The 17,036-nt window shown below is 48.2% G+C and overlaps 1 protein-coding gene across 2 annotated transcripts in view; it reads left to right on the top strand.

Moving 5' to 3' along the window:
• ETNK2 (ethanolamine kinase 2) overlaps positions 1-17,036 on the top strand; it is a 53,366-nt gene that overhangs the window by 22,256 nt on the left and 14,074 nt on the right. For both annotated transcript variants that reach the window (XM_083172868.1, XM_083172869.1), the window contains exons 4-5: positions 16,598-16,740; positions 16,815-16,898. In XM_083172868.1, coding sequence (XP_083028994.1) covers positions 16,598-16,740; positions 16,815-16,898 — 227 coding nt within the window. The remainder of the gene's footprint in view (positions 1-16,597; positions 16,741-16,814; positions 16,899-17,036) is intronic.

The raw sequence follows: 17,036 nt of genomic DNA, 5'->3' as shown, positions 1-17,036 counted from the left end.
TGGTAAAACTTGGTTATTCATCTTGTACGCCTCTTGAATACAGCACCTGATCCATCTGGCCAGTGTCAATTTTGAGACACCTAATCCTTTTCTACATCCTTCTGATAAAACAAATAAATTCTTTGTTTTCCTGAAGTCCTTTGTTCTCTCTATATACACCCTAAGTGCCCTCACTAGGTCCAATGTGTTCAATCTCTTCTCCTTCTCATTACTCGGGTTCTCACAGAGAGATGGAAGTACTATTTCCTGGTTTACATGGAAATTTGAGACTACCTTTGGTAGAAACTGTGGGTTTGTTCGCAACACCACCTTACTTTCAAAAAAGTTTAGAAATGGCTCTTCCGCCCATAAGGCCTGTAATTCGGACACCCTCCTGGCCGATGTTATGGCCACCAAGAATGCCACCTTCCAGCTCAAGTACTTTAGAGGGACCTCCGTTAGGGGTTCGAAAGGTTTGTCCATTAATGTTTTAAGGACCATATTCAGGTCCCAAGGCGCTAGAGGGTTTTTGAACGTTGGTCTTAACTTCCTGGTTGCTTGTATAAACCTTTTAACATACTTGTTTTCTGCTATGTTCTTATCGAGCATAGCTGCCAGTGCCGAAATCTGTACCTTTATTGTACTCAGAGACAGTCTCTTTTCCAGACCTCCTTGCAAGAATCCCAGAATTCCTGGTATTTCCCCTGGAGGCTGCTGATTTTCCGCACACCAAGAACTGTACTTCTTCCATACCTTATAGTACGATTTTGATGTGGACTCTTTCCTCGCCCTTAGCAGTGTGTTAATCACGGTCCCTGAGAAACCTCTTCTTTTTAAGTTTCTGACCTCAACAGCCACGCCGTCAAGTTCCACGACTCTGGTTGTGGGGACTGAACTTTCCCTTGTATTAACAAGTCTGGCCTTTGTGGTAGTTTCCAGGGCTTGTCTACCGCCATCTGAAGCAATTTCGGAAACCAAGGTCTCCTTGGCCAATACGGTAATATCGCTATCACCGTTGTCTCTTCTTTCTGTATCTTCCTTAGCAATCTTGGTATCATAGGAAGGGGAGGAAAAACGTACGCCAATCCCTTTGGCCATCTGCAAGTCAGGGCATCTATTTGTGATGCTTGATGTTCTTTGAACCTTGAGAAGTACTTCCTGACTTTCTTGTTTTCTCTTGTGGCCATGAGATCCACCTCTGGAAGTCCCCATTTCCCTACTAGGGTTTCGAAGACCTCTTCGTTCAGACTCCATTCTCCTGGGACGCATGTAGTTCTGCTGAGCCCATCTGCCAGGGTGTTGTCCTTCCCTGCCAGAAATACTGCTGACATACTCTGCACGTTGTTTTCGGCCCAGTTTAACAACTTCTCTATTTCCTTCATCATATGTTGGCTCCTTGTGCCTCCTTGCTTGTTTATGTAGGAGACTACTGTGCTGTTGTCCGAACGTATCACCACATCCTTGTTTTTTAGAATGTGGTCGAATTCCTTGCAAGCCAGATATACTGCTCGCATTTCCCTCAAGTTCGAGTGTGCCGTTTGAAACTTGATTGGCCATAATCCTTGCGTCATATGTTGGTCGCATGTCGCTCCCCAACCTGTCTGACTGGCATCTGTCGTTATTACTACTTGTTGTGCCACGGCAAAAGATTTTCCGCTGTCCAATCGGCTTACGTCCGACCACCATCTCAAGTCCTCTTTTGCTCTGCTTCCCAGCACAATCCTTTGTGTTAGGTTCTTGCTGTTTCCATCCCATTGAGACAGGAAACATCTCTGCATTTTCCTCATATGGAACCTGGACCATGGAACAGTCTCTAGTGCTGCCGACATCAGACCTAGTGCTTTCATACACATCTCTGATGAGACTATCGATTTCTTCATCATCGATTTTAAGAAGCTTATTAGCTTCTTTTGCCTCTCCTTGGTTAATTTCACATTCATTAACCTTGTGTCTATTGTCACTCCCAAATAATCTCTTTGGTTTGACGGCACCAGCTTGCTTTTTTGCAAGTTTATCAACCAACCGTGGTCTTTTAGGCACTCCAACACCCTCTGTGTATGGTCGACTGCCTGTTCCCTTGACCTTGCCACGATCAATATGTCGTCCAGATAGGGCCATAACATTATGCCTTGCCTTCTTAGCACTGCTATCACAATTACCAGGACTTTTGTGAATGTTCTTGGGGAGGTTGCCAGTCCAAACGGAAGTGCCGTGAACTGGTAGCTTATTCCGCCGACTGAGAAGCGTAGAAACTTTTGGTGCGCTATGTAAATTGGTACATGGAGGTAGGCATCTTTTAAATCGATGGCTGTCATGAACATATCTTGACCTAGATCTGGTAGGATTGTCTTCACCGCTTCCATTTTGAATGCCCTTACATGAATGAACCGGTTTAATCTTCTTAGATCTAGTATTGTTCTGAACCCTCCCGTCGCTTTTCGCACTACAAAGAAACGGGAGTACCAGCCTTCTCCTACCTGTGATTTTTGTACTTTTACCACCACTTTCTGCTGTATCATGACTTGGAGGCTGGATAGTAAAGCTTCCCTTTCTGCTTTTTCTTTGGGCACCGGTGACTCTGTAAAAAACCTTCCTGGTTTGGTTTTGAACTCTATTTTGTAACCTTTTGTTACCACCTCTCGAACCCATTTGTCCGATGTAGAGTTCTCCCAAACTTTTGCAAAGTGAAGTAGCCTGGCACCCACAGTCTGTGGGCTGGCGTCATTGGGTATTCTGTTTGGAGAAAAACCTGTTTTCTCTTCCCCTTTGGCCACGAAAATTAGATCTTGATGACCAATTTCCTCTTCTGTAGCCTCTACCCGGGCGATAGGCTCTAGCTTCCTTATAGTCTTGAGGCTGGTATTTAAACTTCTTACTAGCAGCACCTTTTCTTGCCGCTCTGTCCTGCGGTAACCATACCGATTTTCCTCCAGAAATTTTCGATATTATCTCATCCAACTGAGCCCCGAATAAGTAGTCACCTTGAAAAGGTAATGTTAGCAACTTGTTTTTGGACTGTACATCCGCAGCCCAGGGTTTGAGCCAAAGTGCTCGTCTCACCACTGCTGCTGTGGCATTTGCCCTTGCCGCTAACCTCAGAGAGTCCATAGAAGCTTCACAAAGAAATTCTATCGCCAGTTGTATGTTTTGCACCCCTTTTAGTATTTCAGATCTCTTGATCCCATCCAGTAAGTCGACTTCCAACTGCTGACACCATCCCCTAAGGACCCTTGATGTTATAGCCATAGATGCCGCTGGCTTTAAGGCTGCTCCCGTGGTTAAGTGCTGTTTTCTTAAACCTAACTCTATTCTCCGCTCCATCGGATCTTTAAAAATGTTTGCATCTTCCAAGGGAAGTGTTGTTTTCTTTGAAATTCTTGCTATTGCTGCATCTACCTTGGGTAATTCTTCCCATGTTGCGACTTGGTCACTCTGGAATGGGTACATTTTATTAATCTTTAAGGGCACTGAGACCTTTTTGTCTGGGAATTTCCATTCTTCTGCGACCGCCTCTTTAAGAGTTTGAGATAATGGAAAACATTTCCCTTTCTTCTTTTTATCTTTGAATAGGAGATCTTGAGGCAGAATGCTCTCCTGTTTATCCTCTATCTCCAGAGACTTATGTATCAACAGTATCAGATTTTCCACCATGTCTGGGTTAAAATCTGAATCTGATTTATCAGCTATCACCTCCTCTTCATCTGCCAGAGCCCCTGCCTCAAACTCCTCTGCTGAGCCTGCAGAACCTTCACTTGACACTGCCCTGCTTCTTTTGCTTGTGGCTTTAACCAGGTCTTCCTTGGTTACAAATGTGTCAGTAAGGGCCACTCTGAGCATGTCCACTAAACCCGTCATCTGGGTTAGGGGTATCTGAGGTGATTTGCATTGCTCACACACACTGCCAATATTATTGTCAGGCAAATCCTTTGTGCACATCAAACATTTAGCCACGTGCATTTTTTTGTGTTTTGCTTTAAGGTCCCCTTTATCCTTGCTGGAATCTGACCTGTAGCCAAAAAAACACATACCGAGTGTTTAGCCAAAAGCCACACTCCCTCCAAATGATACAGGTTTTCACCTGGCTTACAGTTGGCTTACCCCGATTTCTTAACGACTGGCCGTTTATCTTCCTCCATAATGACTTTAATTTGCCTGCTAACAACATATAGAAGTTAGCACCGCCATTGATACTGCCCACTGCGTGTATCCTGCACATGTGCGCCCGCCGTACTCACTTTTAGGCTGGCTGTACTGGGTATAGGTCTGTCCTTCCGGCAACGGCGCGCTTGCAGTAGCACACAGAGACTCCAGCGTCTTCCGTGTGCTGCCGCGTCATACTTATGCGCCGCGCCGCGCCCCCTATGACGTCCGTACGGTCTCACGTACTGATTAACCCGGACCAGGCGCGCACCACTGTAAGCCCTTGTGCCGCCTGAGGACGCCGCCACTTGAGCCCACTCCACTAGGAAGCGGCATGCAGCACCCGAGGTCTGTCATACCTCTGAAGGCCGGCACCACCTTCTCTCCTCCCCGGTGCGCTCTGGGCGTCGGGGATAGTAGTTTCGTCGCTGGGGTAAGCCATCACCTTTCCTGCAGGATTTTTTCTACCTGCTGCTCCACGCACTACCCTGCTGGAAAGGAAAAAAAGACAAGGAGGCCCAGGAGGAGGAGCCTTATATAGGGGCCGGATGTCTTTTTTTCCTTTCCAAGTACTACCCAGAAGGGAGATAACCCACAGGTGTTGGCTGCCATGGGGGAGGTAGAGGAAAGGACATTGCGACTGACAGCCGACACGGCGGCTCTCAATTTATGCTCCATGACATGGGCATTAACGGACTCAGGCCCGGAGGCCACGGAGGCAACAGAATCAGGCCCGGAGGCCACAGACTCAGGCCCGGAGGCAACAGACTCAGGCCCGGAGGCCACGGAGGCCACAGACTCAGGCCCGGAGGCCAGGGCAATAGCGTCCTCAGGCCCGAAGGCCAGGGCAATAACGTCCTCAGGCCCGAAGGCCAGGGCAATAGCGTCCTCAGGCCCGAAGGCCAGGGCAATAGCGTCCTCAGGCCCGGAGGCCAGGGCAATAGCGTCCTCAGGCCCGGAGGCCAGGGCAATAGCGTCCTCAGGCCCGGAGGCCAGGGCAATAGCGTCCTCAGGCCCGGAGGCCAGGGCAATAGCGTCCTCAGGCCCGGAGGCCAGGGCAATAGCGTCCTCAGGCCCGGAGGCCAGGGCAATAGCGTCCTCCTCCTGGGGCTGGACAGAACCCCCTCCTGGGGCTGGACAGACGGGACCCCCTCCTGGGGCTGGACAGACGGAACCCTCTTCAGGGGCTAGACAGACGGAACCCCCTCCTGGGGCTAGACAGACGGAACCCCCTCCTGGGGCTAGACAGACGGAACCCCCTCCTGGGGCTAAAACATCGGGCTCCTTGGCGGGGACCGGATCATCGGGCTCCTTGGCGGGGACCGGATCATCGGGCTCCTTGGCGGGGACCGGATCATCGGGCTCCTTGGCGGGGACCGGATCATCGGGCTCCTTGGCGGGGACCGGATCATCGGGCTCCTTGGCGGGGACCGGATCATCGGGCTCCTTGGCGGGGACCGGATCATGGGGCTCCTTGGCGGAGACCGGAACATCGGACCCTCTGGCGGAGACCGGAACATCGGACCCTCTGGCGGAGACCGGAACATCGGACCCTCTGGCGGAGACCGGAACATCGGACCCTCTGGCGGAGACCGGAACATCGGACCCTCTGGCGGAGACCGGAACATCGGACCCTCTGGCGGAGACCGGAACATCGGACCCTCTGGCTGAGACCGGAACATCGGACTCACTGGCGGAGACCTGGACATCGGACCCACTGCGATATACGACATCGGCAACGACATCGGCCACCTCTCCTGGGAACACACCATCAGCTACGGGATCGTCCACCTCTCCTGGGGGCACACCATCGGCTGAGGCATCGGATGCAGCTTTGGGGAGGTGCACATCGGACACTGCTCCGGAAGCCTGCACCCTCCGATACAAGCCTGCCATAATACGGGCCAGGTCTCTGATCTGATCTTCCAGGCTTTGAGATGGGTTAGGCTCCATAATGACACACAGCAAAGTTCACTGTTCTCCCTCCAGCAAGTCGGTATGGCCAGTTATAATGTTATGATGTTCCAATGGACTGCACGACAAGAAGCAATGATACTTGCTGGAGGAACAGACAAACAAGCGCAGGATGGATAAAACTCACTGCTTTATCAGGTTAAATCAATCAGGAACAGGAATCAAGGTACAGGAATCAAGGTACAGGAATCAAGGTACAGGAATCAAGGTACAGGAATCAAGGTACAGGAATCAAGGTACAGGAATCAAGGTACAGGAATCAAGGTACAGGACAAGGCTCCAAACAACTCCCAAAAACTCCATAACTGGCCCTGAGCTCAGGGCAATTGCAGTTTTTAAACCAGAGCCAACCAATAGCTGCAGCACACAGAGACAGGCCCCTTAATGATCAGAATGTGCTGCAGCTGGGAATGGCACTCTGAGAGCAGCCCAGTCCAGCTAATTACACCAGCTGGAACTGCTCTCAGAGACCACTGCTCTGCAGGCAGAACCCACTAGCAGCACCTCTGGTCACCCACAGGTACTGCCGACAAATAAATCAGCACCTCTGACCACACAGAGGCACTGCAAGGTGAACATAACAGCAGTACCTCTGTGTAACCAGAGGTACCACAGACCAAACAAGATATACATGGCAGTCCTGACAATAGCCCAGTGGTTCCCAAATATTTTTGAATCAAGGCGCCCTACAGCATCATCATTTTTTCAAGGCACCCCAAGGCCAATTGTTTCTAAAGAAATTCAGAAACAGATGTTACATTTAGTAAACTGTGTTTCTCTTTCAATGGTCCTGGTGACACAGCTCAACACTGGGATGTAGGAGGGTCCGAAGGAGCCAGGCACCTATCCTAAAGTTTTAGAGGGTAGGCTCCTCCCCTACTGCATCCCTGGACTCTTCAGTTCGTGTTAGGTGCCCACTGGAGTGGGTGCTATTCTAAAGGGCTGCAGGAGCAGCCGAAGAATTAGAGTAGTTAGGGGATTTTTATTGTTTTATTAACTTTCACCCTAGCTAGGTAGGCACAGTGTGAGGATTCTCATAGTGAATCCTCACACTGCTAGCGCAGCAGGAGCTGACAGAAGCGCGTCCTGTCAGCTCACTGTGCACAGGGGAGACACTGTCTGGTCTCCCTGTGCAGCGCTTATAGCCTTTTCTAAAAGGCTGCCTGGGCTCCGGAGTACCCTGAAACCGGCTCCACATTTAGGTGGGGATCATGGGGGACAGGCGCTCCGTGATGGCGGCGGCCATTTTATGCGGAGCTTACACGCTGAGCTCCTAGATGAGAGGACAGCAGCGTTGTGACAGGCATGTTCCAAGTGATCCCCAGTTGAGGGGGAGACACTGGAACTAGGAAATCCTACCTAAGGAGCGGCTGGCTGGGGGTGGTTGGCGCCAAAAGGTCACGGACCCCGCAGCAGCAGGGACCTGTGGTCTCTTCCTTCACTCTGACTTTGGCGCCTTTCAGAACGCTTGCAGCGGAGCTGAGCTGGCTTACTGATCCTGGCAGAGTGACTTGGATTTCCTGGGCATCGCTTCCCCGCAGTTGAAACCAACAGACAGATAAGTGACTGGGTGCATTGCCTCTGTATAAACGCTTGTACATTGTTTGCACTGTGTATACTGATAGATATACATTTATCACTTGCATCATGTCTGAGCATCAGGCTGTGGTTTTGGGGGAGGGAGCCCTCAGTGCACTGAGCGCGTGCAATGTTTGCACACAAAAGTTTGTACCTGAGCAGATGGCCAAGGGGGGCTTATGTATTACTTGCGCTGATGTGAGACCCATGGGCAGTGAACCCCATAGGGCAGAGCAGATGGAACCTGCGTGGGCCAGGGCCCTAGGCAGGTCAGTAAACGCTTTGGTGCAGCTTTTGGACAGGCAGAGTGATGGGCTGGTAGAATCACAGAGACCTATGCCATCATCTCAGCAGTCGTCCGGCTCCTTGCCTCTTTCCCAGGCAGATCCTGCACTGATTCAGGTGATGCAGGATACTGCTAAAGGGATCAACAGGTTCAGTGAAATGCTGGACAAAATGGATGATGTGGCAGGGACCCCTAGAAGGTCTTATGCTTTAACTACTGTGGTAGATGAAGAGGAAGGAGAGTATACTGACATCCCCTGGGATCAGGGTGATGATTTGGAAGAGAACTCTGCTGCTGGTATAGAGGATCTCATTGTAGCTGTGAAGCAGGCTTTAAAGCTGTCTGTGGAGGATAAGACTCCTGTTAAAGGTGTTTTTAAGCGACAGCGGAAGGAGGCTGTTACTTTTCCTTCAGATGAGGGGTTACAGGAATTGTTAGAAGGGGCTTGGAAAACTCCTGATAAGAGGCTTCAGATGCCTAAGCGATTCCTTAGTCTGTACCCCATGCCAGAGTCTCATGCGGAGCTCTGGGAAAAGGTCCCAGTTGTGGACGCTTCAGTGGCACGTTTGTCCAAGGCTACTGTATTGCCAGTACAGGGCGGTGCAGCTTTTAAAGATTCTGTGGATAAAAAGCTGGAGGGAAACCTCAAAGCTATCTTTGAAGGGGTGGGGTTTACCTTACGGCCCCTTATTGCTTCAGCCTGGGTCTCTAAGGCCATGATAGAGTGGGCTGGTGAATTATGCACCATGCTGCAGGCTGACCCTGGAGCATTACTGCTTGCAGAAAAGATTAAGGCAGCGGCAGAATATGCAGTGGAAGCAGAGGAGGAAGCTATTAAAATGGCAACCAGAGTGTCCACAGTCCCCATTAATGCCAGGAGAGTGCTTTGGCTTAAAGCCTGGGAAGCAGACAATGAGTCCAAGAAGGCTCTGGAAACATTAGCCTTCAAAGGAAAGGTACTCTTTGGTACCGAATTAGAGGAGATTATAAAACAGGCCACGGGCGGCAAAAGTACATTCCTGCCGGCCTCCTCAGCAAAGCAGACGTCCAGATTTTCTGCTTTTAAGCCGTCCTTTCGGCCCTCCCCTAGAGGTGGTGCGTCCTTTCGAGGACAGTCTTTCAGGGGAAGGTTTCAGTCCTCTAGAGGCAAGACACAAAAGTCAAAATTTGGCTCCTTTCACAAGAAGCCTGCCACAAAAGGAGAGGATAAACCCTCTGCATGACTGTCAGGGGCTTCGCCCGACAGTGACAAAAGTGGGGGGGCGTCTCACACTCTTCAGGGACGCTTGGGCTTCTCTAGGCCAGGATGCCTGGGTGTTGGATATTATAACACAGGGTTACAAAATCCCTTGCAGAGGGCCGCCTCCGAAGAGGTTCATCCCCACATCCTTACCAAAGGAGGCACGGCTGCGTACAGCTCTTGTGAGAGCAGCTCACTCCCTTTTGGAAAAAGGGGTGGTTACACCAGTCCCCAGGGCAGAGTGGAAGAAAGGCTTTTACTCCACGCTGTTCCTGGTGCCCAAACCAGACGGGTCTTTCAGACCAATACTAAATTTGAAATCCCTAAATGTTCATTTATGGGTAGACCATTTCAAAATGGAGTCCCTACGGTCAGTACTCCTGAGTCTGGACCAGGGAGAATTTTTGGCGTCCATGGATGTCCAGGACGCATATTTGCACGTTCCTATACACCCGGAGCATCAGACCTTGTTGAGGTTTGCCATAGGAGACCTGCATTTACAATTCCGGGCGTTACCCTTTGGGCTAGCAACCGCGCCAAGGGTATTCACAAAGATAATGTCAGTAATGGCGGCGGTGCTGAGGCTCAGGGGAATCACAGTAATACCCTATTTGGACGATCTCCTGTTCAAAGCAGAGTCAGCAGCCAGGCTGCAGAGTCACTTGGCAGAGGCCATCAGTTTTTTGCAGGCTCACGGCTGGATTTTAAATTTGCAAAAATCTCAGTTGGTACCGTCACAAAGGCTCCAATTCTTGGGAGTCATACTGGACACCCATCTTCATCGGGTATTCCTCCCGGAGGTAAAGGCCAGGGATCTGGTCACCCTAGTCCAGGAGATTCTCAGGGCTCAGAGCATTTCAGTATGGAGGTGCCTCAAGCTCCTGGGGAAGATGGTGGCGTCATTCGAGACGCTTCAATTTGCCAGGTTCCACTCTCGGAGGTTCCAATGGAACATTTTGTCAGCCTGGTCAGGAAACACTTTGACCATGAAATCCGAGATGATAGTGCTGTCTTCGGACACCCGAGAATCCTTGAAATGGTGGACAGAAGTAGATTCCCTTCAGTGGGGTCGGTCATTACAGACCTGGGACTGGTTGATAGTAACTACCGACGCCAGTCTCAGGGGCTGGGGGGCAATAGTCCTGGATCTCAGGCTTCAGGGCCTGTGGACGGCAGAGGAATCAGCGTTACCAATCAACATCTTGGAGCTGAGAGCTGTCTGGAAAGTGATTTCCTTGGCGGGAGACAGGTTACAAAACCTCCCTTTGAGGATTCAGACCGACAATGCCACAGCTGTGGCGTATCTGAATCACCAGGGAGGTACACGCAGCAGATTGGCCATGTGGGAGGTATCCAGAATCTTCCTATGGGCGGAACAGAATGTTCCAGCTGTATCGGCTATATTCATCCCAGGAATAGAGAATATAGAAGCCGACTTCCTGAGCAGGGAGGAGCTCAAGGAAGGGGAATGGAGCTTACACCCTCAGGTGTTTCAACAAATCACTTCGATGTGGGGAACTCCGGATGTGGACCTGATGGCATCCAGGATCAACCGTCAAGTGCCCAGGTTCTATGCCAGAACAAGGGATCCACTAGCGGAGGCAGTGGATGCCATGACTATTCACTGGCAGGGAGATCTCCTTTATGCATTCCCACCAGTACCAATGTTACCGAGACTTCTGAAGAAAATACAGGGGCAGAAGGTTCCAGTGATCTTAGTGGCCCCAGATTGGCCAAGGAGATCCTGGTACTCGAGGCTTCAGAGGTTGTCTGTGGACTCATGGCGTCTACCTCTGAGACCAGACCTTCTAAGACAAGGCCCATTCAATCACCTGGATTCAGATCGATTGATTTTGACGGCCTGGCTATTGAAACCACCATTTTGAAAAGAAAAGGGTTTTCTGAGGCAGTAGTACAGACGATGATAAAAGCCAGAAAAGCTGTATCTTCGGCAAATTATTATAGAGTCTGGAAGACTTACATTCGATGGTGTGAGAGAAGAAAGGCTCATACATCTCATTTTAAGCTATCAAGAATGATGGAATTTTTACAAGATGGTTTTTCATCGGGCCTAAGCCTTCAGTCACTGAAGGTGCAGATTTCGGCCTTGTCCATCTATTTCCAGAAAAAGATAGCCATTTTCCCGGAAATTCAAACCTTTTTACAAGGAGTATCCAGGTTGAAACCTCCATACAAGCAACCAGTAGCACCTTGGGATCTTTCACTGGTTTTGGAATGCCTTCAAAAGGCACCTTTTGAACCTTTAAGGTCGGCTGACTTTAAGTTTCTCACGTGGAAGCTAGTGTTTTTGTTAGCAGTAGCATCTGCTAAAAGAGTTTCAGAATTGGGAGCTTTGTCATGTAAATCTCCCTTCTTAATTTTTCATGATGACAGGGCTGTTTTAAGAACAGTGCCTCAGTTTTTACCGAAGGTGGTATCTACCTTCCATTTAAATCAGGAGATAGTTCTACCTGTGTTTCAACCCCCAGAGGGTTCTAAGAAAAGGGACAAGTTGAGAACTTTGGATGTTGTGCGTGCCTTACGCATATATGTGGACAGAGTGAAGAGTGTCAGGAAGACTGACACATTGTTGGTATTGTATGACGTACACAAAATTGGTTGGCCTGCATCTAAGCAGACTATTGCTAGGTGGTTGCGGTCTGTGATAGCCTTTGCATACACCAAAGTGGGTAGACCAGTACCGGCCAAAATAAATGCGCATACCACCAGGTCAGTTGCCACCTCTTGGGCGGTTCGACATGGGGCCACAGCTGAGCAGGTTTGCAGAGCTGCCACTTGGTCATCTGTTCACACATTTGCCAAATTCTATAGATTCCATGAGTTCGCGTCGGAGGACGCATCATTCGGGCGAGCAGTGCTGAGAGCTGCAGACCTGAGCGTACCCTCCCAAAGGACCGGCTCTGGAACGTCCCAGTGTTGAGCTGTGTCACCAGGACCATTGAAAGAGAAAAAGGGATTTTTGTAAGAACTTACCGTTCGAATCCCTTTCTCTGATATGGTCCTGGTGACACAGCGATCCCTCCCTTACGCTCAGTAAGTATGCCAGAAGTTTCATGATGTTCATGTTAAAATGGTTAAAAGTTAACAGTTTTCTGTTATAAAATGTGCATATAATATGTGCAGGCGTTTGTACTGAGTTATGTATTCCAGTGGCTTTGAAAGATTGAACTGAAGAGTCCAGGGATGCAGTAGGGGAGGAGCCTACCCTCTAAAACTTTAGGATAGGTGCCTGGCTCCTTCGGACCCTCCTACATCCCAGTGTTGAGCTGTGTCACCAGGACCATATCAGAGAAAGGGATTCGAACGGTAAGTTCTTACAAAAATCCCTTTTTATATATCATCCTAGGGTCAGATCGATGGTGAGGGACAGCCACCAGCACTGGTTTTGCCTGTTCCATTGACCATAAATAATTTTTATTGGTTCTGGACCGCCAAGGCATCCCTGTAAGTGTCCTGAGGCATCATAGGGTGCAACGGCACACAGATTGGGAACAACTGCATATTTGATGGTGTAAAATCTTAGAGGTGTCTTCCATAGAAGCCCACAATAGGCTTTATTGGTGTATTGCTTTGACATGTTTGAATAGGAACCAACTTTAAACATAAAATAACATGTAAGACATATAAAGGGCCTAATTCAGAGTTGTAGGGTACCGCAGTTGCATTTGTAATTTTTCTGGGCTATGGAGCTGCTAATGAAATGAGACGCCCACTGGAGTAATCGCAACTCATTCACAATATGCATACACATTTGCAGCCCATATGCAACAATGTGTAATATCAACTGCACAAGTAGGTATATGGCGTCGCAGACTGGATGTGGCAGTAGTGATGCAGATGAAGGTTCTCTGTGTAGATGTCCACAGTTGATATGTCCACAGTTGATATTATAGTCACCCTAAAAATGGCCATGACACATCCACGTTTATATTCCCCTACTCCCCCATTACCTCCTAAAAACAGTTACTTCCTGTATATCACTGTGTGATTATATCCTCACTTCGACCGCGATCATAAAGGAACCTGTGCAGTGCATTCATAAAGGAATGATCATAAAGGAACCATCTGAGTGCATTCAGTCAGCTAATAATCGTTCAATTGCAAAAACATCAGCATAGCATACAACTCTGAATTAGGCCCAAAATAAATACTTCTAGGGGTGCCCTAACTGAGTAAGATTAAGGGGGGGATCTAATTAGCCTTACTGTTTGCTGCACAGCGAATAGCTGTGTGTTTCACACTGGTAGCTATTTAAAAAAAAAAAAAGTGGTAAACACAGGTTAAATACACACTACCCCATTGATTCTATGAAAAATGTGGAACCCCTGCATGTTAAACCCCAGAGGGTGCCTTTTTATCATGGACTGTTCCTGAAACTGGGCGTAAAGGGCTGTACACATGGGCTGCAGCTGGGCGATTTTGACTAAACAATATGTTTAGTCAAAATCACCCAGTCCTTGCCGGAGATAAGCCGGTGGCAATCCGCAGCAGCAGCCCGTGCATACAGCTGAATGGACACTGTGTCATCTAGCAAGAATATTATTGCCTGCAGTGTCTATTCAGACGTGCGAAAGTGATGCTGCGGGGCCGCGCAATGCTATCGCCAGCTGTGTACACACAGGTGATTCAAGGAAACGTTCTAAGTGATTTTGATGATGTAGTCAAAATCGCTGGTACTCTTTACCTAGCACGGCGCCCATCGCGGTCATCGAATGCACTTAAAAATCGGGTGCGACGCGATGCCCGCGATTTCCCATAGGGACCAATGTTAAATTTCTCAATTGACCCGATTTTTCTGTTCAATGCCTCAATTGACACGATTTTTCCATAGGAATCAATGTTAAATGGCCCACAGAGGCCAGATAGCCACCCTGAAGTGTGAAATGGCCCCCACAATTGTTAACGCCACCCCACGATCAACGTGAACCCGAAGCGTGGTGAGCGCAGCGAGCCCGCGAGGGGCGGCGGTACGCGTCCTACGACCTTTTCATACCCCCACTATCCACGTCGGCGTGGAGTTGAGAATAGAATAGTGTGGCGAGCGCAGCGAGCCACCGAGCCCGAAGCGTGGCGAGGGGACGAGGATACCTGTGAAGCCCGCGAAGGGACGCGTTTACCTGTGAAGGTATCCGCGTCCCCTCGCCACGCTTCGGGCTCGGTGGCTCGCTGCGCTCACCACACTATTCTATTCTCAACTCCACGCCGACGTGGATAGTGGGGGTATGAAAAGGTCGTAGGACGCGTACCGCCGCCCCTCGCGGGCTCGCTGCGCTCGCCACGCTTCGGGTTGACGTTGATCGTGGGGTGGCGTTAACAATTGTGGGGGCCATTTCACACTTCAGGGTGCCTATTTGGCCTCTGTGGGCCATTTAACATTGTTTCCTATGGAAAAATCGTGTCAATTGAGGCATTGAACAGTAAAATCGGGTCAATTGAGAAATTTAACATTGTTCCCTATGGGAAATCGCGGGCATCGCGTCGGTCGCGTCGCACCCGATTTTTAGTGCATTCAATGGCCGCGATGCCCGTGATTTTTTTACCTGCGATGCCCACGATCAAAATCGTGGGCGCCGTGCTAGGTAAAGAGTACCAAATCGCTTAAAAAATCGCCCCCTGTGTACACGGCTTAATTCTTCCTCTTTTGTTTAACATGCAGGATAAACACCACTAGTTAAATCGGTGGCTGTGGGTACTAAGCCTCAGCTCATTGTATTCCCACTCATAATTATGTGAAAATGTATTTTTTGCAGTTGGCCTGTCTGTGTATTAAAGGACTCAAGTCAAATTTCCACAATAGCAAAGCAATCAAATTAAAACGCAAACAAGCAGCCCCCAATTTATCTGCCCTAGTTAGAGACACATTTGTATTTTAGTGTTAAATATATAAATGCCACTTTGTATCTATTTGCCTTACTTTGTACATCATATATGAGCTCTGAATATGTGTGACATTTTATAGTAACTCAGTTCATGATTGTGGAGTATTGAATGAGATTATTCTCCAGGCTTATTGGTTACCTGAGAAACTGCATTCTCCTTATCCAGATTATCATAATGAATGTTAGAGATTGGGATGTAATCATTCCTTTTCCCAAATGTGGGGACATGGTAGATAGTGTGCCAGTAAGTTATCTTCTGGAATATTCATAGATGGGCTAAATATACAAAATATACCAAAAATATACATTAAGGAATGTTGCAGGAAATCTCATAATTTACTTTATTCAATCAAATAAAAAAACGAACATAAATAGAGTATATATTAAAATGCCCACTTACATAGGCAAATGCAGGGGGTGTTGCTGGTTTCTCTCAAATTATGACCATAACAATGGTACTGTATATAAGATGATAACTAGAGCCGCCACCGTTTAATGGACAGATCGGACGTGCTGTACCTGCCCAGTGGTAGCAGCTTCTTCCACCAAGTTTGCTGCGTGTGTGGATCTGAGTCCTCAATCATTACATTGGACCAAAGAGTAGCTAATAGGAAGAAGAGACAGAAGCCTTACCATGAGGTGGGAGAATGTGTGCTTAGAAAATGCAGTACTGATTTTATTATGTTTGTGTATTTATTTATTTATGGTATGTTTAATCTTTTCCTGCCCGCTTATTTATATTATTGAAATGTTTGATACAGCCTATATTATTGACAATCTATAATGTTAAATACTATTTCATACAGTATCTAGTGTACAAAATGTTTACATAAATGTACAGGGTGGATACTAGATTCTTCTACTGCTCACTCTTAAGGTCCATACACACTGGGCGACTATGCTGCGGGGAAAACCTCTCAGTGCATACACACTGAGCGGCTTTCCCCCTGCCTGGCGCCGATGGAGGGGGGCGTTACATAGTGCAGAACTATGCAAAGCCGTCCTCAACGCCTCTCATCTGCTGGTATTACCAGCAGATGAGCGGCTTTCCCGGTGATGATGCGGGAGCGCGCAGCAGCGCTCACCGCTCATCGCCAGGGCATACACACTGGGTGGCTTTGAGTCGCCCAGTGTGTATGGGCCTTGACTTCTGTAATTGTCCAATGTTCCGTAGAGTATATAAACTGCTTTTGGTAACCCTCCTCAAGAAATCCTGCATTTGCCACTGACCCACCCAGGGTGCTAAAATACCAGATACAGCCCCGCATATTATAATGCTTTTCACAAGGTTTGCCTGCAACTTTCTGCTTGAATAGGGCTCATGAGGTATGAATGCTTGCTGAACACTGCTAAAGCCTTTCTCATTATGATGGCACAAACTTTTAGGTTACTGTTGAATGCTATGACACATTAAATATATGACATTGAATAAATATACTGCCAAATCACCATTGTCATACTGTACACAATAGTAAAGCAATCTCTTATAACCCACTGTAGGCTACCAGCAGAGGTTCCCAGCATGAACGTGTTAGAAGAAGAACTTACCTGGCTGCAAAACTACTTGCCATCCCTCAATTCTCCTATAGTTCTATGCCACAATGACTTATTATGTAAAAATGTAATCTACAGTGAAGAAGAAGGTGAGTAAAAGTTGTGATAAAAGTAGTTGCAGCAAAAAAGTTTACCAATACTTAAGGGGGTTCTTTCTTCTCAGGTTATGTCCGGTTTATTGACTATGAATATGCTGGCTACAATTACCAGGCCTATGACATTGCAAATCATTTCAACGAATTTGCAGGTAACTATCTGCACAAAGTACTCCATGTGCATTATAGTGTATTAAAACCCATTTACCTACTTTTAACTACTGCTATACCACCTCACTATTACCCCATAGCACCTGTTTTCTTCCCCTCCTCACAACCTACAGAACCCT

This window comes from Crinia signifera, chromosome 2 (assembly GCF_055691185.1).
Source record: "Crinia signifera chromosome 2, ASM5569118v1, whole genome shotgun sequence".
NCBI lineage: Eukaryota > Metazoa > Chordata > Amphibia > Anura > Myobatrachidae > Crinia > Crinia signifera.
The sequence above is the reverse complement of the archived record's forward strand: the minus strand, read 5'-3'. Positions and strand labels throughout refer to the sequence as shown.